The following is a 26,434-nucleotide window of genomic DNA, read 5'->3' as shown; positions in this document are numbered from 1 at the left end:
CGGGGTGGGAGCGATGCAGAATTGTGCATTTTTGCAACCTGGGTTGTCTTGGCCTGGCAAAAGCTTTTTAACCATACGACAAGCGCCCTTAGGACTTAGGTTGCACATTACTTGTCAAATAGTTTTTGTACGACTACACAAATCACTTGGTTTACATTTTACATCTTATTATCAATTATGATAGCACATTTGGAGAGTTTGCGCAAACACTTTATTAATTTTTTAGAAACCCCAATTATGATGTAATGTTTCTTCCCTTACACCCCAATCCTCAATTACGGTGGCCTTTCATTACTAAAACCTACTATTATGACACAACAATATGCATTTGAGATTGGATTCTTGAATCTTTAATAAATTATCCCAATTGATAGCTTTTTTTAATAGTTTTATGCAAATAAGGTAAAACTTAGCATTTGATATAATTCCTTGCAAGTACCAAAATTGCTTCTTTTTGTAACATCAAAGACCAAAGTATCGGCCAAAATATCGGTATCAGCCTAAAAAAGTGATATCAGTATCGGCCAAAATATTGGTATCGGTACATCTCTATTTTAGCGTCTTAAGTGCAAAATTTGAGATGCAACCTACCTAGTTCGTACCCTGAACAGTTCGTACCCTCAGTTTGTACCCTCAGTTCGTACCCTGAACCTCGCTGATCGCAGTTTCTGCAAACATTTTTCTCCAGTTTCCGCTTAACCTAACTCTAACCATCGAGTAATCTATGCTCTCAAACCATAACCCTAGCTGATCGCAGTTTCCGCAAATATTTTTCCACAGTTTCCGCTAACCCTAACCCTCGAGTGGTTAGGGTAAAGGTTAGCGGAAACTGCGGAAAAATGTTTGCGGAAACTGCGATCAGCGAGGGTTAGAGCATGGATTACTCTATGGTTAGAATTAGGGTAAGAGTTAACAGAAACTGCGGAAAAATTTTTGCGGAAACTGCGATCAGCGAGGGTTAGAGCATAGATTACTTTATGGTTAGGGTTAGCAGAAACTGCAGAAAAATGTTTGCGGAAACTGCGATCAGCGGACTTCGGTTTTGAGCTATTTTTTCTCTCTATCTTTTCAGGGGGAAATTTTACAATGATTGCGGAAACTGCGATCAGCGACTTCAACTTTTTTTTAATTTTTTTTCTCGATCTTTTCAAGGTACGAACTGACGGTCCGAACTGTTCATGGTACGAACTAGGTTGCATCCGTTAAAGAGCTTTTACTCGCGATTTTAGATTTGTTGAAATAATTTTTTGATTTTAAATCGTGCTAAAAGGCAAAAATTTTGCGCCTTCGGCGTGAAAAATGCCGCCTAAGACGCTGTATAAGAAACTGAAGTTTTCAGTAATGCGACGGAAGGTCTGGGTGGCGACCTCCCAGAAGTATATATGGTGCGATAATCCAATAAGCCCCTGTCGATGTCAAAACATCGTTCCCGCCCCTGCTTAAATTACCCCCCCACTCTCAAGAATTGTCCGGAGCCCTTGCTGAGATCTTTCAGCGGTGTTTTGCCACTCTCAACCTTGCACTTCCCATCAAAGTAGCTGATGTCTTGTAGGGACGAAACATCTGGCACCCGGACTGACAAAGCCTTGGTAAGTTATTCCTGGTAGTTTTACATAGCCTACTTGTAAAGGCTTTTGACGCAAGACTGGTTACCGAGATGAACAGGGTGAAGTTTGCGATTGTTGAAGTGTTTTTGCTGGGGAATTATTCCATCCATTAGAATTAGATGCTACTGAATACGGTGAATAGAGAGCAGTCCTTAGAATTCATTGCTCAAGTGATAAATGAGCTGATAAAATTTGTTCCTATAAATTGTTGTGCAGAAGTCAGATATTTGACAAATTATTTACCGTATACTATATATTATGTTCAATTGTCCACTCCTTATTATAATACCGTAGATCTATTTTATGTACAGTAATAATGTCATTATTTTTACTTACTTACAGTGTAGCATTTGGAAAATATAATATTATTTTCAATACTGCTCAATTGATCGTTGACATTTTTGTACTGAGGTAAACAGCTTAGGCAACGTTAATGGTTATGGCAGAGGAATTATCCACAACAACACAAAGCCAGCCTCATTTATCAAAACAAGATTTGTCCACATTGGTATGTTTCTGGTTGGTTAGCATTTTATAGCTCGACTTAAAGTGATAGATTTTGATTTAACAGATTGTTATATTGTTACAGATTGTATGGTAGGTCTATATATACATTATTCAGATACACAGATTGTATTGTTATATCTGAACTTTTTATATTGATTGATTGAATCTTTATCCTCAGGCTGGGAAAGCTTCTTGCAGAGCTTAATCCTGGCAGTTTCGCATACTTGTGTAGCGGCTTTGAATCACTGACGCAGGCCGTTCACCGAGATTGACAGAGTGATGTTTCCGATTGTTGAAGTCTTGTTGCCGGGGAACTTTTCCATCCATTAGATGCCGCTGAATGGAGAGCAGTCCTTAACGTGCGTTGCTCAAGCGCACACCCCGAGAGTCGAACCAGCGCCGTTAGTTCGGTTGTTCTATATTGGAAATGACCTGTTTGTTGTTGCTTCTATTTTTAGGATATTTACTTTTTGTCATGTCCAGTATAGGCTTCTTTGTATTTAATTGTGTTGGTTTTCAGTGTGCTTGCACATATTGTTGTAGCAAACGCTATATCCAGCTGTACGCCTTTTTAGATTGACTTGAGGAATTAGCAAACGCAAATTTATGTTCGTCTTCAGTCATACCATTAACTTTTCTGTCGAAGCTATAGGCGTATGCTCGCATGGCAGGGCTGTCATCGCTTAGCCAATGCTTTAGTATATATGTTATATAATAAAAATTCCATTGTGCCCACTGCCAATAATACAATAAATGAAACAAATTATATCTTCAGAGTTGCATGATTATTTCACAAAACTTGTTGACAAAACCTAGAGGGCCATAATTTGCCAAGTACTTTGTACTGCGTTTTGACGGTCGAAAACAAAAAAGTCTTAAGTGACATTTTAAGAAATTCCCTTTTTTGCATTTTCAAAACCTATGCACTTAGGGCTATCTACTACTATTTTACTACTATAGTTATAGATATTAATGCTCAAAGTAAAAGCATTAACAAAATTCAAAAAAGAAAAAGAAAATTTTTTTTTTTTTTGCTTTTTATTCCAAAGTGTAAAAATGCACTTACGACTTTTTTGTTTTTGACCATCGATTTAGTAGTGTCGTGGCACTATTTGAAGATGTGCCACCCATATACAGCTGCAGTAGTGGAACAACATCCCGGGCAAGGTATTGGTGGAGTTGGATAGCTAACAACGTCTATATTCTTCATAGCAGTTTATTGCGATAATTATCACAAGCAAACTTAACACACCAGAACAAAAGAGAGTAAGACCGGTCTGACCAAATTAAGCCAACAACGAAGTGCAAAACTAATTGTGATCAACCTTGAAACTGAAGATCATAATCAGAGTTTCTACAGTCGGAGCATACTGCTCATATTCAAAACTATTAAAACTACTTTTCTACATTCAACTGTATGTTGAAACTTTTTGAAACATATACCAAACTTGCATACTGAAAACCAACTCATTTCATGACTTATCAAAACTTACATGCCAAGAGTTAATGCTTCCACTAGTTTTCGTAATAAAAATTAAGACACTGGGCGTTGCAGCTCAAGAACTAGATTTTAGATTGCAAACATGGCCCTGACTTATTGATTACACACAACAGACCAACAACATAGATATACGCAAAATGATGCGAGCAAGCAAGCACGCGCTCTGTGTAATGCCTGAGGATTTGTACGCAACACAGGAAAAAAAACTATGAACCTGTAAGGCCACACGGATTCCAGAATCAATTATGTAAAGATGTATGCAAAGCTCGCAGAAGCTACAGTAGCTTGAATTAGCATTGATTAGATTAACTCTTCATGCTTTCACCATAAAAAACATCATATATTATATATGTGTAATTTGCATGCATTCTAAAATGTTGAGATTGATACACACTGAAAAAAGTTTTATGACTATTTTTCTTATCCAGGATGTTACTACTTTGACACCATTGACACCAGATGTGATTAGTCGTCAAGCAACTATCAACATTGGCACAATTGGTCATGTAGCTCATGGGAAATCAACTGTTGTGAAAGCCATTTCCGGTGTACACACAGTCAGATTCAAGAATGAGTTGGAAAGGAATATTACGATTAAACTTGGCTATGCCAATGCAAAAGTATGGCGCACAGTGTTAAGCCAAAATAGTTTAAATTTGTCTTAATTTTTGTATATACTGTTCATCAATGCAGTTAATTTATTGTCAGTCATCTGTTTCTCATTTTATCTTAAATAATTGTTTTTTAACCCATTAACCGCTGACGTTGCGTTGCTGCAACGCTTACTTTGAGCCTTTATAAACGCATTTCAAAAGCAACTTTCTATCTAAAAAAATGAATATTCTTGTCATTTGAACTCTAAATAAAGTGTTTAAAACCTTATTTTAAAAAAATAATTTTTTTTGTACACTTAAAATCATCGCTCTTTTACGACACTTTTCACGCATTTCGAGCGCATTTTGTTAGTCGTATTTCAATATGCATTAATTCAATAAAATAATTTCAAAAATTGGCTTAAAGTATAGTGTAGTGATGCTAAAACATACCAGTGTAAGCACATCTTCTAAATGTGTGAAGAGCTGAAGATATTTAAGTGCAAACTTTGCTGTACCATTTCTGCAACGTCAGCGTAAAACCGATACTTTATTATGCATATGCAGTAGATCGCTTCAAAAACAGCCCAAAAATTTTTTTTTTGGAAACTTTCAAGTCTTACCCCCCCAAAAGTTTCCATTTACTATAAAAACACCTTGTGTGAAATATTTTTTAAAAATATTAATGTTTAGGGGTTCCCCTGCCCCCCCGAAATTTTGGCTTTTTTAACGAAAAATGTCAAACTTCAGATGGCTGTATCTCAAAAACTTTTCATGCAAACATATAAGTGTCGGGGGTTCATTTTCATCAGCATGGTGAGCACTATAAGTAGAGAAAGTCAAACAAGGCAAAATTTGTTATTAAAATATTTTCGATTATTAATTTTTTTTTGTTTATTGTAATATGGAAAAGGTTAAGTTTAAAAAATTGAATTTTGCAAATTTACCTTGTGAAATTAGTAGCTTAACAGGATTCAGATCCCTCAACAGTATACACACAAGGTCGTAGTGGGTCCCCCACCCCAAAAGTAGGTATTATCTGTTTAGAACAGGGGTTTCATGGTGATGGTCAATTGGTCATGGTTTCATGGTCATGGTGACCAACTACTCAAACGTCTCCCTATTGCCCAGTTAAGGTGTTTTTAACTGGCTAGGGAAAGTCCTTGCGGTGACGAGAAACAACTTGCAAAAGATACTGTAGCTGATCTTCATCCTTTGTTAAGTGCCCAGAAAAGCTTTGCACAAGGGCAACGCCTCTTTCTGCATGGTCATTTATTACAACAAGTGACTTGCAGAAAGCTCTGGCAGTCTGGTAATCTTCATTTCCTTCCCACTGTGTTGCTGGCAGCTGAAGAAAAGGATCTAGAATCTTCAGTTTTTGGAACAGTGATTGTGTATTAGAAGTAGCAAAGGTTTGCAATGTTTTGCTGTCGATGCTGTCTAATGCCACAGTAACTCTTTTTGCTGGGCCCTCATTGTTATCATTATGGAACGTTGCTTTTACCATCTGATCCTTGATGTTTTGTAAGACATCCTCGTTAAAAAGGGAAAGACCAATGAACTCTTCTGAGAGATACCATAAATGGTGAGCCATCTTCTCTGTTGTCACCACAGAAATCGCTTTATTAGTGGTTGCATAACCCTTCAAACTTTTCAGAAGGAATAGATCATTATTTGGTGCTTTCACTGCAAGTGGAGCAGTAACCCACGCTTTGACATAAATGCAGGAAAAGAAAATGCAGAGATCACGCAGTGCTTTCTCTTCACTGGACGTCAAAGGAAACTGGCCCCGGAACATCCATACCTTGAATGTATAAATAACTTTAGCCATCCACCGTGCATGATAGTTAGCACCAGGGGCTCGAAACCGGGTTTCTCGAGATGATAGAGCTCCAAGAATTAGCAATGCTAACTCCACAACCTCCGATAATCATTACGGGGTTGCGATTTCATGGTCAATGCTTTGTTGAGGAATTCTATTAGCTGTTCCTTAACGTCCTTTACACCATTATCTGCAACATCATCTGTAGAAGCATCTTCCCACTTTTCTTGATCTATGAAATTCCACTTCACTTTAAAACGTTTGAAGAGCTGGATCTCTGGTGCAGAAGGTGATGTCATCACTTCTTTAAATAAGTTCCTGTATGTGATGTCGACACGCAAAGTATAACAAATCTTGACCAAGCATTTATTTGATATTTACACAAACACCATTTATGCGGCCAGTGTTGGTCTGTTGGAGCTTGTAGTGTCAAAGCAAATGGCCTCAACAAGTGCATCAACTACCGTACTGCCTGCCTTTGAGCTTTGCCTGTTCCTGATGGAAGCTTTAGTACCGAGAGTGATTGTGATTCTCCGTCAAAAGATACAAGAATGGGAAGACGATCAACATTATTGTCCCCAGTTAAATCTGGAAGGAGTTTTTCGTCACAGTGTAGGCTACAGTTAGAGGTGAGTTGGAGGAAAAGTTATTTAAAATTTCTTTTGAAAACGTCTCCCTACGTTTACGCCTATTGCGCCGTATGTTGGATGCACTCAAGGTGAACTCCTGAATATTGCAACCAAGGCTCTTTGCGGTTTGACTAACTATAAACATAGCAGCTCGATCCGACACATTTGCACAGTCAAGGCTTTCTGACAGATTTGCTGATATTATTTCTTTCCTTCATTCTTCTTTCTTCCTTCTTTTATGGGGTACCCGAGAATATGGACCATCTTCATCATCGGAGGCTGATTTCTTCAGCAGTTGAACTGCTGTCCTCTAGAATAGTCACTGCCTGAGATTCATCAGCAGCTTCAAGCGCTATTCGACGTCGCTTGCTTTCATTTTGTAACGCAGAGCAACGTCTTCTTTGCTTTTGCAGAATAGTTGCATCAAGTTTACCCATACATCCACAACTTCCTTTTCCTGCTGGGCCAAGAGAAAAGCTTTATCTTCCTCAATCGTCATCATGCTTAAAACATCAGCATGAGCAATATCAAACCAGTTCTCGAAAGATTCTTTAAATTCTTCCTCAAGTCTTACTTGAGTAACTGTATCCCTTTTTTTGTGTTTCTGCAAAATCAGTTTTATTTCCTGTTCTTCTTCATTGGGTTAAAGGAGACCAGGTATGATCATGCACAATTAGCTGCATCATATGGACTATTGGACTTTTATAGAGTTAATCAAAATTTCTGTGTTTGTGACAGTGACCACAAAATATAGACTAATAATTAAGAAATTATCAAAAATAACCTATTCTTAAAAAATTGTGATAAAATTGTGATAAAATTGGATATTGAAAAAGTAGATATTTTGAACTGTTACTCTGTTCCAACCAACAGTTCTCACCATGCTGATGAAAATGAACCCCAACACTTATATGTTTGCATGAAAAGTTTTTAAGATACAGCCATCTGAAGTTTGACATTTTTCGTTAAAAAAGCCAAAATTTCGGGGGGGCAGGGGAACCCCTAAACATTAATATTTTTAAAAATTATTTCACACAAGGTGTTTTTGTAGTAAATGGAAACTTTTGGAGGGGTAAGACTTCAAAATTTCAAAAGTTGGTTTTTTTGAAGCGGCCTAATATGCAGTGTAGTAGACACGCACCGTTGTTTCGTAAAGAGATGCTGATTATAGGCGAAAACTTCTGTTTGTTTGCTAAGAAAGCATTTACGAAACAATAAAGTGACAATTGACCTGATTTGCAAATGATTTCTGAGAATTACTAGCCAGTAACCAGTAATTTTGTCCAACTCTAAACGATACTTAGTTGTCTTACTAATGGCTTGACCGAAATAGAGCTGGATATTGTGTTCTGTCTCACAAAGTCGCACGGTAACTGATTGTGACAAGAGGCAGGCCGAGCTACTGCTATTTTTTCCGAATGCATTACGTTACACTAAATAATGTCTCGCCAGACGTTTCTACTGTAGAGGAGGCATTAGCCGCTTTCGAAGATATGGAATATTGTGAAGAAGATGAAATTGACATGGTCATAGCACCACTAGATCCTGCTGTAGTTAGCGACGAAGAGGGTATGGACGAAAACGATTTGACAGAAAGTGGAGCAGTGCTACCAGACGCTGCAGGAGAGATTGAAATTCATTGCAACCCAGTACAAAGTGATGATGTGCCAACGACCCCAGTTCCTAAGAAAAAACGCAGCTTATCGGAAGTGAAATGGAGTAGGAAAAAGGCTCCTTTCTTATTTTCTCCTGTATGCAAAGAAGCTGACAAGCTGGAAGATTTGGAAAGGAAATTGCTGGGACTAGAGTTTCGACGACAAGTGACTGTGAAACTTTGGAACTCCAAACGCTTTGCAATCTCTGCCACTGGCCGCACAAGTGTTTTTGCTCTTGAATATAGCCGACCAAATAATTCTACATCGCACCACTGTCTAAAAACCATTCCCTGCAATAAAAGACGTCGTTGCAGACAGTGTCACAGCCAAACGCGTTTTCTTTGTAGGATGTGTGATGTTCCTCTTCATCAGCATTGCAATGAATTGTACCACAAAAACAGGCCATAATCCAAAGTAGATGTGTTCAAGGACATTGTGTTTTATTGAGTGCATTTTTTGTGTACTTTTATTACTCGTATGTTTTTATGCCACATGATTTCGTTGTTTGCAATTGTGAATAGAAAACTATGTTTTCGCACTTGACTAAAATATGGTCTTAGATTTTTATATGTTCAAAGGAAAAAAAGAAACGGTCAAAAGAGAGACGCAGAAGACGCAAAGGGAAAGAAGTCTTAACACTCGATTAGTCAAACTATTAAAAAAAAATTATCGCTGACGTTGCGTTTCTGCAACACCTCAGATTTTGTACAAACAAACAAAAAAAATTCAATTTTTTTTACTAATTGTCCAAACTAGAAGGGTGCTACCAACATATCAAAAAATAAAAAAAGATTAACTTCTAGAAACAGGTGCGGCGTTTAATGGGTTAAAATAACCACAAACCTGAATGCTATATTGCATCACGTTTACCTATTACGTAATACTATTTGTTCATCCCTTCTGCAGATATATAAAGCTGATGGTCAAAGACCAGAGTGCTTTTGTGCTTGTAGCAGCAACAAAGAAGATGAGTTTCCTGCTGAATTCAATGGTGCAAAAGGACCTTTCAAGCTTGTACGGCATGTTTCTTTCGTTGATTGTCCTGGTCACGATATTCTTATGGCTACCATGTTGAATGGGGCTGCTGTTATGGACGCTGCATTACTTTTGATTGGTAAGATGAATCAATGTTATCAATACTTTGACAACACTAATGAACGTTTTGTTTGTAAACTGTTTCCCAATACTAACATTTGTTCCCAATGATAAATTTAGATTTAAAACAGTTAGAATGCCTATGCTGCAAATACAGCACTTTCAACATTATAATATACTTTATATGTCATAATGGTTTTATTAAATACCTTAAGTGCACATTTGATTTATTAATCACCTTGCTTGTTTTTGTAATTTTTATGCTAGTGTGCAATTACTGTGGAGTGTGGACGTCATAATTTTTTGTTGCAATAATTTCAGCTTCAAACCTTATTCATTCAAAGAAAAGCTTTTTTAAACTATTCAAGAACCACCTTTTATGCGGACCAAAGAATTTTGAAGTGCAACACAATACAGTTGTGAAATTGAATGATTCTTGTTTTTCAGCTGGCAACGAGCCATGCCCTCAACCACAGACATCAGAGCATCTTGCTGCGATTGAAATTATGAAACTGAAACATATAATTATTTTACAAAACAAAATTGATCTTGTTACTCAAACACAAGCAAAAGAACAATACCAGCAGATTATCAAGTTTGTGCAAGGTAAAGACGGAATGGCCCGTTTCGGCTAGTCCGATTCGGCTAGTCCGATTCGGCTAGTTCCCTATTAGGCTAGTGTCCGATTCGGCCAGTCTGATTCGGCTAGTTCCCTATTCGGCTACAGTTTTGAATTGTATTTTATTCCACAATATTGTTTCTTTTGCATTCCGTCAAAGAAAAATAAATTGAAATGAAATTTAGTGCAAAATGTTTGAATTATTAAATTGAAATGTTTGCTCACATAAAATCGACATGTATCCTACGTCACCGTCTGTATGCAAACCAAAACTAAAATCGGAAATTTCAACAGCACAGTTTGAATTTTTACATTAAAAATGATAACAGAGAGATGTATGTCCGATTCTTCTGTTTATAGAGAATTTTGTATTTTATTCACATGGTTTAAAAAGAAAGAGAAAAGGAAGGTGACTTACAGCTCAGGAGGACATGAGTCAGAAATTGATTTTATTGTGGTTGGGCAGGAACAGAGAAAGTACTTGAAAAATGTGAAAGTAATTCCGTGGGAGTTGCAGCATAGACTAGTAGTAGGAGACTTAAATATGAAAAAAGTGAAGAAAATTGTGAAGAAAGAACGAGTTTTTGTGAGAAATGTGTGGAAACTGGAGGAAAAAGAAGCGAGAATTAAGTTTGTGAAAAGAGCAAAAGAGCTGGTAAACATGAGTGCGCAGGACTTGTGGGCTTCATTTCAGAAAGGTGTCCTAGCAGCATGTGATGAAGTATGTGGGAAAAAGAAAGTGAGGAGGGATCGTGGAGACACATGGTGGTGGGATGAAGAGGTGAAGCATGCGATTTCACAGAAAAGAGATGCATACAAGCAGTGGCGCAAAAATGGGTCAGAAGAGAATAAAAAGAAGTATAAGAGTATGAAAAAGAAGGCAAAGAGGGTTATTGCAAGAGCTATGAAGAATGGTGCTGAGGAGGAACTTAATAAAATGGGGGAAAGCCAAAACAAAGTATTCAGATTCATAAAGCAAATGAAAAAGGATGGGAAAGATATTGTAGGGGGAAGATGTATAAGGAGTGGAGATGGGAAGTTGCATTTCAGCCCGGACAGCAGAGGAGAAGTGTGGAAGGAACATATGGAAAATGTTATGAATAAGGAGAATGTATGGGATCATATGACAGAGGTTGATCTGGTGGAGGGTCCAGTGGGAAAGATTACTCGTGATGAAGTGGTGGAGGCAATGGGGCAAATGAAACTGCATAAAGCAGCCGGTCCATCAGAAGTGAGCGTAGAGATGATAAAAGCAAGTGGAGAGTTGGGAATTGAAGTAATGCTACAACTTAGCCAAAGGGTATTAGATGGAGAGGGAATGCCGGAGGAGTGGAAGCATAGTACTGTTGTTCCACTGTTCAAGAGAAAAGGGGATGTGAGAAGTTGCAGTGCATATAGAGGTGTAAAACTACTAGAGCATGGAATGAAAATTGTGGAGCGAATACTAGAAAAGAGGTTGAGAACATTGGTGAAATTAAATGATATGCAGTTTGGATTTATGCCAGGAAAAGGTACAGTAGATGCTCTGTTTATATTGAGAAGAATGCAGGAGGAATACCGAGAGAAGCAGAGAAAACTATATATGTGTTTCGTCGACTTAGAAAAGGCATTTGACAGAGTACCAAGGAAAGTGATGGAGTGGGCAAAGAGGAAAAGAGGTATACCAGAGGTATTAGTGAGAGCTGTGATGTCTATGTATGAGGATGCAAGAACAAAAGTAAGAGTTGGATCAAATTATTCAAACGAGTTTTCTGTGAAGGTTGGTGTACACCAAGGATCAGTTTTGTCACCGCTGATATTTGCTATTGTGGTTGACGTTGTAACTGAAGGAGTGAGGGAGGGCTTATTGAGTGAAATTTTGTATGCAGACGACCTGGTCTTGACAAGTAATAGTATGGAGGGACTGGAGAGAAAGTTTGAGAAATGGAAAGAAGCATTTGAAACCAAGGGTATGAAGGTGAATCTTGAAGAAACAAAAGTGATGGTGAGTGGAGCAGAAGGAACAGTTGTTGAGAACAAAGTAGATCCCTGTGGAATATGTGGCAAGAGAGTGATGAGAAATTCAATGCAATGCAAGGAATGTGGAAAGTGGGTACATGCAAGATGTGCTAATGTCAAGAGAGCCGCAACAAGATTGGCGAAGTGTTTTGTTTGTGGGAAATGCAGTAAAGGAAGGAATGAAGTGGAAGGCCATGATGATGAGTTCTGCCATGGCATCGAAACAGTGACAGACTTCTGTTATCTGGGTGATCGGATAAATGGAAGTGGTGGATGTGAAGCAGCGGTGACAACAAGGGCAAGATTGGGCTGGGCAAAGTTCAGGGAATGTGGGGAAATGTTGTATGGCAGAAAATTTTCACTAAGGATGAAAGGAAAAGTATATCGGAGCTGTGTGCGGCCTGCAATGCTATATGGTAGCGAGACATGGGTATTGAGAGAGAGTGAACTGGCAATCCTGAGAAGAACGGAAAGGTCAATGGTGAGAGCAATGTGTGGGGTGAAAACGAGAAGGGAAAAAAGGACTGAAGAATTGTTGGATATGCTAGAGATGAGAGAGACCATAGACCAACTGGCAAGGGCAAATGGAGTAAGATGGTATGGACATGTGATAAGGAGGGAGGAAGGAAGTTTTCTTAGAAAGGCATTAGATCTAAAGGTGGATGGGAAGAGGAAACGCGGTCGTCCAAGAAGAACGTGGAAACAACAAGTGAAGGATGAATTAAAAAAAGTCGGACTGAAGGAGGAAGATGCAAGGGACAGAGTGAAATGGAGAAAAGGGATTAAAACAATTGCTGCGCGGAAACAATCGGCCACCCCCACTAGTGGGGAACAAACCGACGATGGATTATGATGATGATGATGATTCCACAATATCGTTTCTTTTGCCTTCTTGCATTTTATCCAGTGTTTACCTTTGAGTGCGAATTTTGTTGTCTGGGTTTGTTCGAAATAAGTGTTTTACATCAAAATAACATTTTTCATGACTAACAATCGAGGTTAATGAGATAAAGTCTCAGCGAAAATGTGTCAACAAAAAAAAGACAGTTGCCAAATAGCGTTTGACATAAAAGATGAAGTTAAAACCTAAGTGGCAGTTTAGAATAAACCTGGGTTTCGGCGTTACATGACCTGGAATTTTAGTTTTGGTCTCAATCACATCATCATGATTCGGAGTAAGATCTTAGTTAGATGATTCACAAGGCTAATTGTTCTGTGGAGTGAACATTCTGTTGCTACGGTTTTATTTGGTAAAGTTATGAATATGGAACGTACCATATCACTAGGGATGTTTTCGGTGTCATAAATATGATTTAAGATTTCAGTGGTTAGGTCTAAACCCCACTCATCTAAAGCTTCGATAATTTCACCTATAAAAGAAACGATATTGTGGAATAAAATACAACATTTTCTAAATCAACAGAAGGTGTCGTTGGATTTGGAATTTTGTAATAGTTGATGATGATTCTAATATATTCTAAGTTTGCATACAGATGGTGACGTAGGATACATGTCGATTTTATGTGAGCAAACATTTCAATGTAATAGTTCAAACATTTTGCACTAAATTTCATTTCAATTTATTTTTCTTTGTTGGAATGCAAAAGAAACGATATTGTGGAATAAAATACAATTCAAAACTGTAGCCGAATAGGGAACTAGCCGAATCAGACTAGCCGAATCGGACTGTAGCCGAATAGGGAACTAGCCGAATCGGACTAGCCGAATCGGACTAGCCGAATAGTAGCAGACCCAGGTAAAGACAAACTTACATGCCTATGTTCTTTACTTACTTTTTTAGCCTCCCAATATGAAGAAATAAACTTCTCATTATGCTAAGTCTTCGGCACTAACGAGAGTAGGATAGCCAGTTCCTTCTTTTGGTTCAGCCGCTTTTCCTTCAGCGTATTTATTACGTAGTAGAAATGATAAAGTGAATGTCTTCTGAGACACCGAGACCTAACCCTGGCACGCAGTCAGCAAGAAGCGGTTGACTTGATCACATCGAAAATTTTGTTTGAGAGTTATTAAAATAAAGTTCAACCAGCCTCATGTTTAAAAAGAATATATATTTCGCTACATAATGAGCATCTTCAGTTCTTATTCAAATAGAATCTTTAAACATGAGGCTGGTTGAACTTTATTTTAATAACTCTCAAACAAAAAGTAGTAGAAATGAATGACGTTTATTCATAACCAGCTTTTTACCTAAGCCGAATGACGAACTAGGCTCGCATTATTGGAAAGCCAGCGCCTTATCCATCCCACTGCCAACAAAGTATGTATTTGTAGCAACCATCAACAATATTACTCTGTCTGGAAAATAGAAAAGTGTCTGTTGTGAAGTTTCGTCACAAGAATGGTGTGTTAATGTTCAGTGTACATTAGGGTGTCCCACTTTTAGGCAACTTTTTAGGAAAATTAGGTTCGGGTCAAATTCTGACTGGATTTTCGTCACTGATTTCAAAAATGACGTTATTTTTTCATTATGACATCATCTTGATGCGCCAGCTAGCGGATTTGTGCTATTTTGGCCTTATCACAAATATGGTTAGAGCTAGAGAGTTGGAACATGCGCCAAAATGACCGGAAGGGACGATTTCCTATTTGTTGTCAATACAATATGAAACGCTAACTGCAACAGAAAAGGAGTTACTTTGAAAAAACATGTTTTTGCTCATTTTTGGCCAAAAAAATGAGTAACACGGCAATTTTGCTACAGTGACGCCTTTATTTCGATTTTGAAGTTGCTGTGCGGCGACACAATGTTTAACAATTAAGTACAGTGGTAGTAGTTTAGCATATTTTATTTACAATTGATTACCTCAGCATTGATTTTTACATGCATGTTGCAATTACTAATACTAGCTTACTTTAATTCCTTGATCATTTTGTTCAAAAATCTGTCAAACAAAACCACCACTCAACAACACAACACAGTTCAATGGGATTATTTATCACACCATACTGTGCAAAGCAGCACAAATGCACAAGTCTGTTTTGGCCAAATTATCTTGTTCATCTCAAATCAAGCCGTTCACAACGCATTTCAGTCTGCCAATGAAGCGCTCTGTACGCCAAAACACTGATGGAGATGAAAAACATGCAATGCATGGAGCCATCTTACTTTCTTCGGAGAAAAAAATCACGTAAGTTGCCACGCTTCAAAAGCGTTTGCTCGATATCAACTTTTCTGTCTTATACCGCATCAGCAGCAAATGGCGGAGCTTCAGCGTGGAAACTCCAAGCAACGTTTTTAGGGCCCAACCATTGGGATGCATGCTTAACGAAATGTTTCACAACAGCGTTACTGGTTCATCAACAGATTTATATGCAAGTAATAAATCTCTTGTAAACAGTACAATTCAGGGGCCTTCAGCAACGAAAGGTTTAAGATGGATGACTAAAAATGTTGGCAAATAAACACAAGCAATGATAGAAACCATACGTTGAAGTTTAGGGACATACTGAGGCTCAACACAATACCCAAAAACCAGCATTCTTACGTAACCACTCGCTGTTGTTATTTACGCGCATGGGACACACCTTCTTGACGATAAAACAGTAGGGGTTTCAAATTTCCTGGAACATCCATCAATAAATGAGGTGCCAGAGCAAGAAGACACATATGGTCGCTCCGAAAAGATGAATCTTTACCTTCTTTCTTGTCAGAAAACCATAGGATCTTGGCTTTTAAATGATTTGGGGTAGAGCTGAGATGGAAACTTTACAATCTTGTCGGATTTGCAGATTACTTAAGCTTAAGGGTTGCCATCACTCTTAGATGTACTGCTAAAACTGTATTTCGTAATGCTTTGCCAAACAAAATTTATGAATCTTGTATGCAAAATATCCCAAACAAAAATGATGTAACATTGCATCATTTTTACGTTAGGATCTACAGTTTATGACATAACAATCGGAATAAAAGCGTCACTACATCTATTGTTACACTACTACCACTGTACTTAATTGTTAAACAAGGTGGCACAGCTTAACAATCGAAATAAAAGCATCACTGTAGCAAAACCTAAGCAAATTGCCGTGTTTCTCATTTTTTTTGTCCAAAAATGAGCAAAAACATGTTTTTTTCAAAATAACTCCTTTTCTATTGCAGTTAGCGTTTCATATTGTATTGACAACAAATAGGAAATCGCCCCTTCCGGTCATTTTGGCGCAAGTTTCAGTTCTCTAGCTCTTACCATATTTGTGATAAGGCCAAAATAGCACAAATCCGCTAGCTGGCGCATCAAGATGACGTCATAATGAAAAAATAACGTCATTTTTGAAATCAGTGACGAAAATCCAGTCAGAATTTGACCCGAACCTAATTTTCCTGAAAAGTCGCCTAAAAGTGGGACACCCTAGTGTACATGCTGTGCATGTGTACTATGTAGGTTTTAAAGCAGAATCTGTTTCTATCTTTACAGGCACTGTTGCAGAAGGAGCACCTATTGTCCCTATATCTGCCCAGCTTAAATATAACATTGAAGTTCTATGTGAATACATTGTTAAAAAGATTCCTATCCCGTTGCGAGATTTTACTTCCAGACCTCGTTTAATTGGTGAGTATTCAATCGAATGTTTTATGGTCATTGACTACAATATTAGATTATGTTTACCAAGCTCAATAGGCTATGCACCATGCATCATTATCAAAGTTAAAAATTGTGCGTCAATCACTTTCCAAGTTAAGTTTTGTTGTCAATCCCTTCTATTAAATTGTTGGTTATGGGAAAAACTGGGCTATTATCTGCAATTGCAAAATGACAATGCATTTAAAAAAAAACGACCAATGTATCGATAAATGAAGTTTAATGGCCATATTTTCCCTATTCGTTTCCAGTTATTCGTTCGTTCGATGTCAACAAGCCCGGATGTGAGCATGACGATTTAAAAGGAGGGGTCGCTGGTGGAAGCATCCTGAAAGGAGTTCTCAAGGTACTTGTAACTTTTTTTGTGCATTCTCTCTAAACTCTGTTGGAGTAGGGTTGTGTTTGACCAGAGCTCGGTAACTATTTTTTTGGCTTTTTCTTTCTTTTGATGTTAATGTCCTCATTTGTTTTGCAAGATCGGACAAGAAATTGAGATCCGGCCAGGAATTGTCGCCAAGGATGCCGAAGGCAAACTGCAAGTTCGTCCGATCTTTTCAAAGATTGTATCGCTCTTTGCCGAACACAACGATTTACAGTATGCTGTACCTGGAGGGCTCATAGGTAACGTGAAGTGTTGCTTTTCTTTGAATATTTTTATGCAATATTTTTACGTGTTAGTTTGTAATATGAGTAAAGAGATTCTTGAGTGTGACAGAGCACGCAACTTATAGAAATTTGTTTTGCAATGTGAAAGCTACCAACTTGTTAAAGAGTCTGGGTGATGTGACCGACAAGATGTTAAAAACAGCAATTAGGTGATTGCTTGATATATTTGTATAACGCTTTACTGGAAAATTAATATAACCTTTGTGATCTTAATCAATATAATATACATCGATTGATGACTGTGCTGTGCTCAAAGGCCACAACCATACTAATATCGTTTTCACGCACTTACATTGGTCTCAACTTGAAACGTGATTATCTGTCAAAAATGCAAAGTTTCTTGCACTTTGCCTGATCATCATTGATCTTGTTACTGGTTGTCGCACTGTTTGTTAACATGAGTTTCCAGCAATATTCCAACACAGCGTTGCATGTTATCTTCCTTCAGTTGAATGCTGTTTGTTTGCAGGAGCTGGTACCAAAATCGATCCCACCTTATGCCGTGCTGATCGTATGGTGGGACATGTGTTGGGCGAAGTAGGGTCACTACCCGATATATTTACGGAAATTGAAATTTCCTATTTCCTTCTACGCCGCTTGTTGGGCGTGAGGACAGAAGGAGACAAAAAAGGAGCTAAAGTAAGTCGCTGTACGTGGTAGTGGTGCGGCTGTTTGGCTGGCGGTCAAATGTTGGCGTCTTACGACCACCAAAAGCACGTGACTTGACTTTGTCTTCATGAAATGCTGAAAGGGAAATAAGTTTGCCTTCTGGTTCATGTAATCTAACCACGCGTCATAGAACGTTTGTGAACACTAACCACGCATGGCTATTGGTTGACATAGTAATCAATCGAAGTTGCATCAGGCATTTTCTTTCAAGATGTTATGTTATGAAAACGAATTTTAAAACGCGAACGAATTTGAATTATATTTGTTTCCCTTATTAACAAGTGCTATCTTTTCCCTGCAATCGAGGATGACAAGTTGGGGTTTAACATTCATCATGTTTGAAAAACTGTGATTATTATTTGACCAGCTATTCATAACTCCATATTTGTTTCGGTTAGACCTCTTTCTACTTAAATCTCAAAATAGATTCGTATTTCAGGTTCAAAAACTGAGCAAGAACGAAGTTCTGATGGTGAACATTGGCTCACTGTCCACCGGAGGCCGAGTGTTGGCCATCAAAGCTGATCTCGCCAAGATAGTGCTGACGAGTCCTGTATGTACGGAAGTTGGAGAAAAGATTGCTTTAAGCAGAAGAGTGGAAAAGCATTGGAGGTTAATCAACACAGCGTGAAGTTTGATAAGATCTAATGATCTTTTTAGCATTCAACTTCCTCTCTTCGAGAAATTGTATTTTATGACGTTACTATTGTTTTCAAGACCTGCTTATTGTTATGGTGCGAGTAGGTGAGTCCATTTAGCTCGGTCGGAATTCATTTTTACGTGAGTGAACCCAAAGAGACTAATTGCTCATCAGTGAGGACGATGTTTGAAGAATTAGTTAGATTCGTACATAATTTCTAGGCTCCACTTCTCTATCAAGCAAGTGTGTCTGTAAATCGAGATCATGGAGAATGTTTTAGGCATTTATACATTTCTTTTTCATGATGGAATTTCATTCATATTTCTCTTTTTTTTGTTTCAGGTTGATTGGCTGGGGTCAGATTCGTAGAGGTAACGTCATAAAGCCTATGTCATCGGGAATGTCGAAATCCTAAATATTTCTGGAAACCTTGAACGTTTGTTCTCTAAAAACTTATGGACACAATATGCACAATAGAAGTTTTTTAAAAGCAAATTTAGTGTTGTTTTTGGGATAAACGACGCGTTAATTTGCCAAGATTGACTGGCTTTTTACAAAGCTTAGGTCAAGTTCATCTCATGGAAATTTATCAACTAACTTGTTTGTGCTTCGTTGATGTAAATTACGGTGTGGGTTGATGACTCCTGTTGGTTAATTGGGCAGCAGCTTTATGAATAGGCAATTCTGTTTGACTTAACATATCATGGTTAATAATATTTTAACGCAGAATAGTTTCAGGGTGATTTTGTGTATAAAATAAATTAATGTCACCCTGTGATGTCAACTGGTATAACTTTTCACCACAATGCAGCTTGATTGCGTTTGCTTGTCACGTCACACGCAGGCTTGCTATATTATGTGAAGTTGCGAAGTAGTTGGAAATATTTACTGCGAATGTTAGGTCTTATTTATCTCTGCTCAGGATGAAAAGTAAAGGTTTGCTTTTTTTTCTTGTAACTGAAACCTACTTTAAATTTTCCGGAGCCATCTCATGAATTGATTTGAAAATACCTCCGGTTTCAAGACATACTCGTATTGCTGTTGTGCTGCTGCGTTAAATATGATTCACGCAATAAACTAGGTTGAAAGTAGTAGTACTCCAGTTTCAATCCGGTGATATCCTCGTTATCGAGGGTGGCCGGATTCACCTCCAAGTGCCGCAATCGCCTTCACACCCTGCCTCCACATCGATCTGTCTAACGCGTCCTCTCTTGTCAAGCCCACCTTGCTGCTTTCCTCCTCAACTTGCCTTTTCCGCGTTTTCCTTGTTTTCTACGATCCTCCACTCGCAACTACAACGCTCTTCTCAAAACATCATCTTCCCTTCTCAAAGCATGCCCATACCACCTCACTCCATTGGCTTATTGAAATTATTGCAACGACGATGGAGATGATGATGAGCCAAGGTGCAGGGTAGGATTGTTGCCAGCTGATCAGACCAATTTTAGAAAATGGTTTGATGCGGATCTGAGGTGCGACGTCTCGAGTACGAATGGCGAAATGGTTGGATTTAGTTTATACCAGAGGTTCCCAACCTTTTTGGTGCCGTGACCCTTTTATAACATTTGCCAAGTTACGGTGACCCCAAGGATAAAATTAGTTAGGTTGATCCTCCTTCACTGCACTTTTGGAACTAACTAGTAGGCTACTAGGCTATATATTAAATTTGACTTCTAAATAAACAACACATCAAATCAACAGAATAATTTGTTCAGTGAGAAGGCTGTGCTTGCTTTTTTTAGCCAGATCTGAAATCCTTGGAGCAATCTTTGCAAGAGCACAACGCAGATCATCTTCTACATCAAGTCTGCTCCTGTATTTAGATTTGATAACCAACAAGCTTGAAAAGCCTGTTTTACAAAGGTATGTTGTTGGAAAAGGAAGAATCAGGCGCAATGCGATCTCAGACAGAACGGGATATGACTGCAAACTTTTGATCCAAAATTTAGCAACTGACATTGAAGAAAAATCAGTTTTTGCTGCATCGCTGGTAATAAGTTCAATGAACTCCTCTTGTGCATTCTCTGAGATAGAGAAAATGAATCGTGATTATAACAACAGATTTATGACGTAATAAATGTTACTAAGAATTGAACAACAGACGGAGTACAGTACAGGCTACAGCTATCCAACATCACGCAAGAAGCAACTCGAGCTTTTTTGCTGTTGTTCTATCCTTAAATTTTTTAAGGTGTGCTAGCTGTCTCTTTGTAAATTATTTTCTTGTTTTACCTTTTATTTATTTTTGCATTACTTCATTTCCAGAGATGAACGTATGCGCCGCAAATTCTACGCTGCACACTTGCGGCGTAGACTTTTTGTTTGCGCTAACGCTTACGGCCACATTTTTTAGGATAGTTTGCGCTTGAGGCTACGCCGTAAAGTTTTCACGGTTTTTCAGCGCATAGCATCAACGTATACTTTTTAATGTCTTTTTTTCGCTACAACACGCCAATACCTTCCAGCGCTGCAGTTGAAAGAATGTTTTCAACGGGCAAAGACATATTGGAACCAAAACACAGCAAAATGTCAGATAAACACTTTCAGATGCTTGTGTTTCTTGGTGGAAATTCAAAATAAAACTTGTTTGTTTCGATTGTTTTATACTGTGTGAATGTTTGGCACCTAGCAAACAAAATTAGTTTGCGCTAGTGTATGCGCTGACGCCGCCAACTTTTTTTTACAAGTTGCGTTGACGCATACGGCGTATGGTTTTTCGAACGTTTGCGTTGACGCTGACGGCGTCAATATTTTTTGTATGCGCGTACACATAGCCGTACGAGACCAAACCATTTTGGGGGGGGGGGGGCAGAACGTAAATTTGCCCAAATCTGCACGCTTTTATAGAAATTGCCCAAATGTAATGTATGCGGTGCATAATAACAGTGAAAAACTAACATAACAAGATCACCAGATAGCTAGAATTTCTTACCAAAGTAATCAAAATAGAGCAACTGAATTCATCTTTGAATATACCTTGCTTGTGCATTGCTTGATGCTTCTGCACTTTGGCATGGTAGGCTAGGTAGGGGTAACATTTAGGAGTATTATATATTTCAGCAGTAGCATTTTAAATGTTGGTGAAATTAACATGACACAGTTGCATATACTGTACAAACTAAATATTTATTTTGAAGCGCAACTGCATCATTTTAATTTGCGTAGTTTTATAAAAGTAACCAAACAAAACTAAGCAACACCACAACATTAACATTACATTTAACAGGTACAGAATAACATTTTTTTGTTAAATGTTGTGGTGTTGCTTATAGCTATGTCCGTTTATAGTTGAAAAAGTACTGTAACCTCTCCACCCGAACTGTTTTATAAAAGTATTCACCAGATTTATATAAATTCATATTTTGTAGTTGCCCAAATCAAGATGATGCATTTATGGATATTATGAAAAAAATTAAAGACTTTGTAAATTTTGATGCCGACGCAACTGCATCATGCCAGTTTTGGCAGTTTTATAAATAGACTATGATCAAACAATTTCATATTTTTTTGTTGCCCAAATCTAAACGATACAGTTATGTAAATGGGAAAAATTAATGAATTTGTTCATTTTGGGGAAACTGCCTCACGCTAATTTGTGCAGTTGCATAAACAGACTAATCAGTTTCATCAGATAATGTCATGTTTTCAGCTGCCCAAAACAACACGATGCATTTGTGAAAATTAATAAAATTAGCTATACATATATAGCAAATTTTGTGTTTTGATTTGGGCAGTTTCACAAAAGTATTAGAGACATATTTTGGTGGCTGCCCAAATTGGCATGATGCAGTTGGTTAAATGCATTTCGTACTACAGTTTGATCACCATACAATACATCAATACGGGTGTGCCAAATGAAAATTTTGCGGCACATTTCTTGTGCAAATAAGAGGCCGTACCGTACTTAGTTTGATAGGTAAAAGAAATTAATTTGTAGTTTTTCTTAATTCATGTAATTTTGAAGCTTTTCATACAACAATTTTTGCTCTAATAATTGCAAGATTTTGCCCGAATTCGCGACGTTTTGAAACAACAGGGGGGGGGGGCAGCTGCCCCCCTGGCTCGTACGGCTATGCGCGTACATCAATGTTCATTTCTTGTGCTGTGTGCACTGTGCAGCCTCATTTTGCCACCTCCTTGCAGCCTGCCACCCCTGGCGGAGAGCCAGAACTGCTACGCCACTGAGCCTACACTGGCTTGCCTAGGCTATCAACTGATGCAGAAATAATATCCTAGCTCTCAACTTGCGTCCTAGCTGCTCAATGTTTGAAAATTTAACTTTTTATCACAAATATCAACAAAAATCGCGACTTCAAGTCCAACTTTTGCTTAAAAAATGCATTGTCTAGTACTCTAATTACTAGACAAACCATGGTAAAATCGCGATTTTTACTAGGCTCTAGTAAAATCGCGATGCATTCTGAGTTGAGCTGCCCATTGTTAAGAGTTAACTTTCTAAATTTCTAAACTTTTCAGAAGGCCTCAGGTGACCCCAGACAAATTGTCAGGCGACCCCAGTTGGGGTCGCGACCCACAGGTTGGGAACCGCTGGTTTATACAAACAGCATTAAATTTGTTATCATTTTTTACATAGCCTACAATACGCAGGCACTAGAGGTGGGTAGTTTGATGAGCAAGATTCTTTTTCCGAGTGTCGAATTTACCGTGAAATACAAAAATAATATTTTTGATGTAGCCTAAAGATAACTTTTCTGTAACAGAAAGCTAGGATCTATATACCGTAGCTTAAGAATTAGAACGTAAAGTTTGTGCAATGAAAAGGTCGTCGGACTTGCTTGGTGATCGCTTGCTAAAATGAATTTGCTAAGTTGTGCCATGTTAAGTTTCGGCTTGCTCAGTTACTAGTTCATTATTTACCGTACTAACTTCAGCCACTTGTTAAAATGTTGCTTTCCCAAGCTTGCTCAGTTAACAATTGCTGATTTGCAGGAGACTCGTCGGAAAAAAATACCAATAGGGTTGTGAGGAATGAAATGTGTTGTCATGACAGTGAAGGATGGATAAAATGAGTTGAAAGAAAGATAACTGTTAATTTGAGACAATAAAGTTAGCCTACAATTCAGTTGATTTGCGGTAGGTAATTAGACGCAAGAATCGGAAGATAATGTAGCTTCTGCTAGGCCTACCATATTTTGATTCCCTAAAAAGAGGACACGTTTCGCCAGCCAGTAAAATGCAAGTAGAATGTGACGTATAAAGAAGTTTTTACATCCTTTTGGATAATTATAGACGTAAGCAGCAAAAGTTACACCAAAAAAACAGACACAAAAAAACCGATTTGTTAGATTTGTGTGACAAAATAAAAATGTGCTGTGATAATGTGATAAAAATGTGAGGCAAGCAGTATCTGTAGGTAGCCATGCCTTAACTCTTTTCAGAAAAAAAAAAGATCAGCTTAAACGAAATCATAAAATTACTTGCACGAAATATAATTGAAGTTGTATACAGCTGTTAATAAGATAGTAAGGACAGACTCAACTAAAAAGCTGATTCCTTTCTTGTACCATTGTGGCTGCATCACAAATAAAATTTATTCTACATTTGCACCCACATAAGTTGTAAGTATCCAACTATCCATGCCACGATTTATTTTGAAATAGGTTATATATATATAATTGTATATGTTATGCATTGTGCACATTGGATTATTTTTTTCGATTTGCTTCACTTGACAAATTAGCCAAACTATTAAGTTGGTAATCAACAACGTCTACAAGAGCTGAATCAATATAAAATAAATCTGGGTGTAACAACAATTTATTGTAGGGGAGGGTGGAGTAAGATGAGCAGCTTTTTGCTTAAGTCGCTTTTACAAAAGAACGGTTTGTTTTGGAAAATTTCAATAAGGTGAACTTAAAGCACTAATGAATCAGCTACATTTTAGATTGAGTTTTATCACCTTGCGATTTTTATATTGATACTTATTTGCGTGTTGCTCAACTTACCCCGGCATAAATTGTATGGGGTAAATGGAGCAATGACCTGGGGTAAGTTATGCAATTTGATTAAGTTGAAACATTCCCATGTCAGTTTGTTTGTATTCTTACGAGGCATTATGCTTTACAACACAACACTGCTTTTTTTATCCAATACGAACCTAAAAAGACACAAATTCAGCAGTTCAAACATTAAATAAGCTGAGGCTATTTTTTTTGGGTGTAAGTTGAGCAACTGCTCCAAGATACGTCAACTATAGCATTGCACATTTTACCCCATCCTGATTTTTTTGACAAAATTACAAATATTTAAAAAACTACAAGACTAACCAACCTGAAGGTTTTATTGAATATCCTCACACTTTATACTTACCAATACAAAAAAACAGATTTGATTTACATAGTGTAACAATAAAGTTATTCAGTTTTTGGCAAAAAAATAAAAATTTTGATTTTTCGACATAAACAATATAATTGCGTGCCATTGTAAAATGCAACTCGCAGTGGACATAACAAACACATTGAATGAAGTGGTATTATGAGTGATATATCCAGAATAAAAAAAAAATAATTCCGCCGACTCGTTTTTCCAAAAACAGGGGTTGCTCATCTTACCCCTTTGCACACTTTACCCCAGTCTCTCCTAAAAGTGTGAGTACTTCAAAATGTGAACATGTCAAGCTCTTTTGCACGTTTTTGGGTTATTTAATTTTTTATTTCTTTGTGATTTAGACTCATTTTTCAAGTTTCTCAATTTTTTTTTAGTTTGTCACAATTTTTCTTTTTCATGAATTTGTTGATCAGATCTCTTCAAATAAAGCAATTCCCTCACAAGTGGATTTGCAGTTCGCTCGCACTCATCACTGACCGCCATTTGGCTACCTACGACAATCGCAAAGCAATGTAGTTTGTTTCAATGAACGTCTAAGATTGTTTAGATTAAAACAACAAATCAAATAACTTAGTAGGATACGGTACGCCAATGTTTTTTCGAAAATCTATAAATCAACATGTTGCATTGATACAGAAATTGTTAAAAATTGCGAAAAAGTCACATAACAATGAAATCCTGCTGAAAATATGAGCAAGAAAACTGAAAATGTTAAAAAAGAGGACATTTGAGCATTTTTGGGTGTCCTCGGAGGACAATTTATTTTTCTTCAAAAAAGAGGACAAATCCTCTGAAAAGAGGACATATGGTAGCCCTAGCTTCTGCAGGCTCTGTATGTAGGCCTATACGTCTTTTCATAATTTATTCTGAAATCCGTGTGGCCTCACAGGCTCCTGGTTTTTCTTGGTGTTGCGTACAAATCCGCAGGTTGGAATTTCACAGAGCGCGTGCTTGGTCTTTTGCATTCCCATGATTTTACGTTTATCTGTGTTGTTGGTCTGCTGTGTGCAGTCAATAAGTCTGGGCCATGTTTGTAATCTAAAAGCTGGTTCTTAAGCTGCATCGTCCAGCGTCTTAATTGTTAATATGAAAATTTGTGGAAGTCTTGGTATGTAAGTTTCGATAAGTGATGGAATGAATTGGTTTTGTGACGTTTTCCTTTTGTTGCTTTTATTACTGAATGAAGGCTATTTCTTTTTCACAATAGCCTATCATTTCTTCTGCATTCTGACAAAGAAAAATAATTTGAATTGAACTGAAAATTATTTTTCAAAAAAATCTACTTGGCTTTAATTTATCTTATTGTGATAGCTGAGTAAACTCATTGAGTGCATTTGGCTTCTGTCGACGAAAATGTGCTTTGCATTTTCAATTTAAGCCCTGGATGCTGATATTCTCCACCTAATTTTTTTTCATCTAGCCTCTACTGGGATTTCTATTTTTGTGATGCAAGCTTAATGATCTTTAAATGCCCCATAATATCCTTAAAT

The 26,434-nt window shown here is 37.6% G+C and overlaps 1 protein-coding gene across 1 annotated transcript; it reads left to right on the top strand.

The window, feature by feature from the left end:
• Positions 1-1,956: 1,956 nt before the first annotated feature.
• LOC145775082 (eukaryotic translation initiation factor 2 subunit 3-like) lies at positions 1,957-19,687 on the top strand. The gene is made up of 10 exons (XM_082586280.1): positions 1,957-2,115; positions 4,044-4,235; positions 9,221-9,428; positions 9,857-10,015; positions 16,457-16,591; positions 16,873-16,967; positions 17,098-17,242; positions 17,757-17,926; positions 18,396-18,568; positions 18,939-19,687. Exons 1-10 carry the CDS (start codon positions 2,041-2,043, stop codon positions 19,009-19,011), a joined length of 1,425 nt encoding a protein of 474 aa, XP_082442406.1. The 5' UTR covers positions 1,957-2,040; the 3' UTR covers positions 19,012-19,687.
• Positions 19,688-26,434: the final 6,747 nt, after the last annotated feature.

This window comes from Aplidium turbinatum, chromosome 8 (genome assembly GCF_918807975.1).
Source record: "Aplidium turbinatum chromosome 8, kaAplTurb1.1, whole genome shotgun sequence".
Lineage (NCBI taxonomy): Eukaryota > Metazoa > Chordata > Ascidiacea > Aplousobranchia > Polyclinidae > Aplidium > Aplidium turbinatum.
Note: the sequence above shows the minus strand (reverse complement) of the source record. Positions and strands in the feature narration are given on the sequence as shown.

Bases quoted from the DNA above. Each gene is read 5' to 3' on its own strand.
- LOC145775082 (XM_082586280.1), top strand. From the start codon at position 2,041: ATGGTTATGGCAGAGGAATTATCCACAACAACACAAAGCCAGCCTCAT. The intron at 9,429-9,856 runs GTAAGATGAATC...CTTGTTTTTCAG, and splicing joins CGCTGCATTACTTTTGATTG to CTGGCAACGAGCCATGCCCT. The intron at 17,927-18,395 runs GTAAGTCGCTGT...TTCGTATTTCAG, and splicing joins GAGACAAAAAAGGAGCTAAA to GTTCAAAAACTGAGCAAGAA.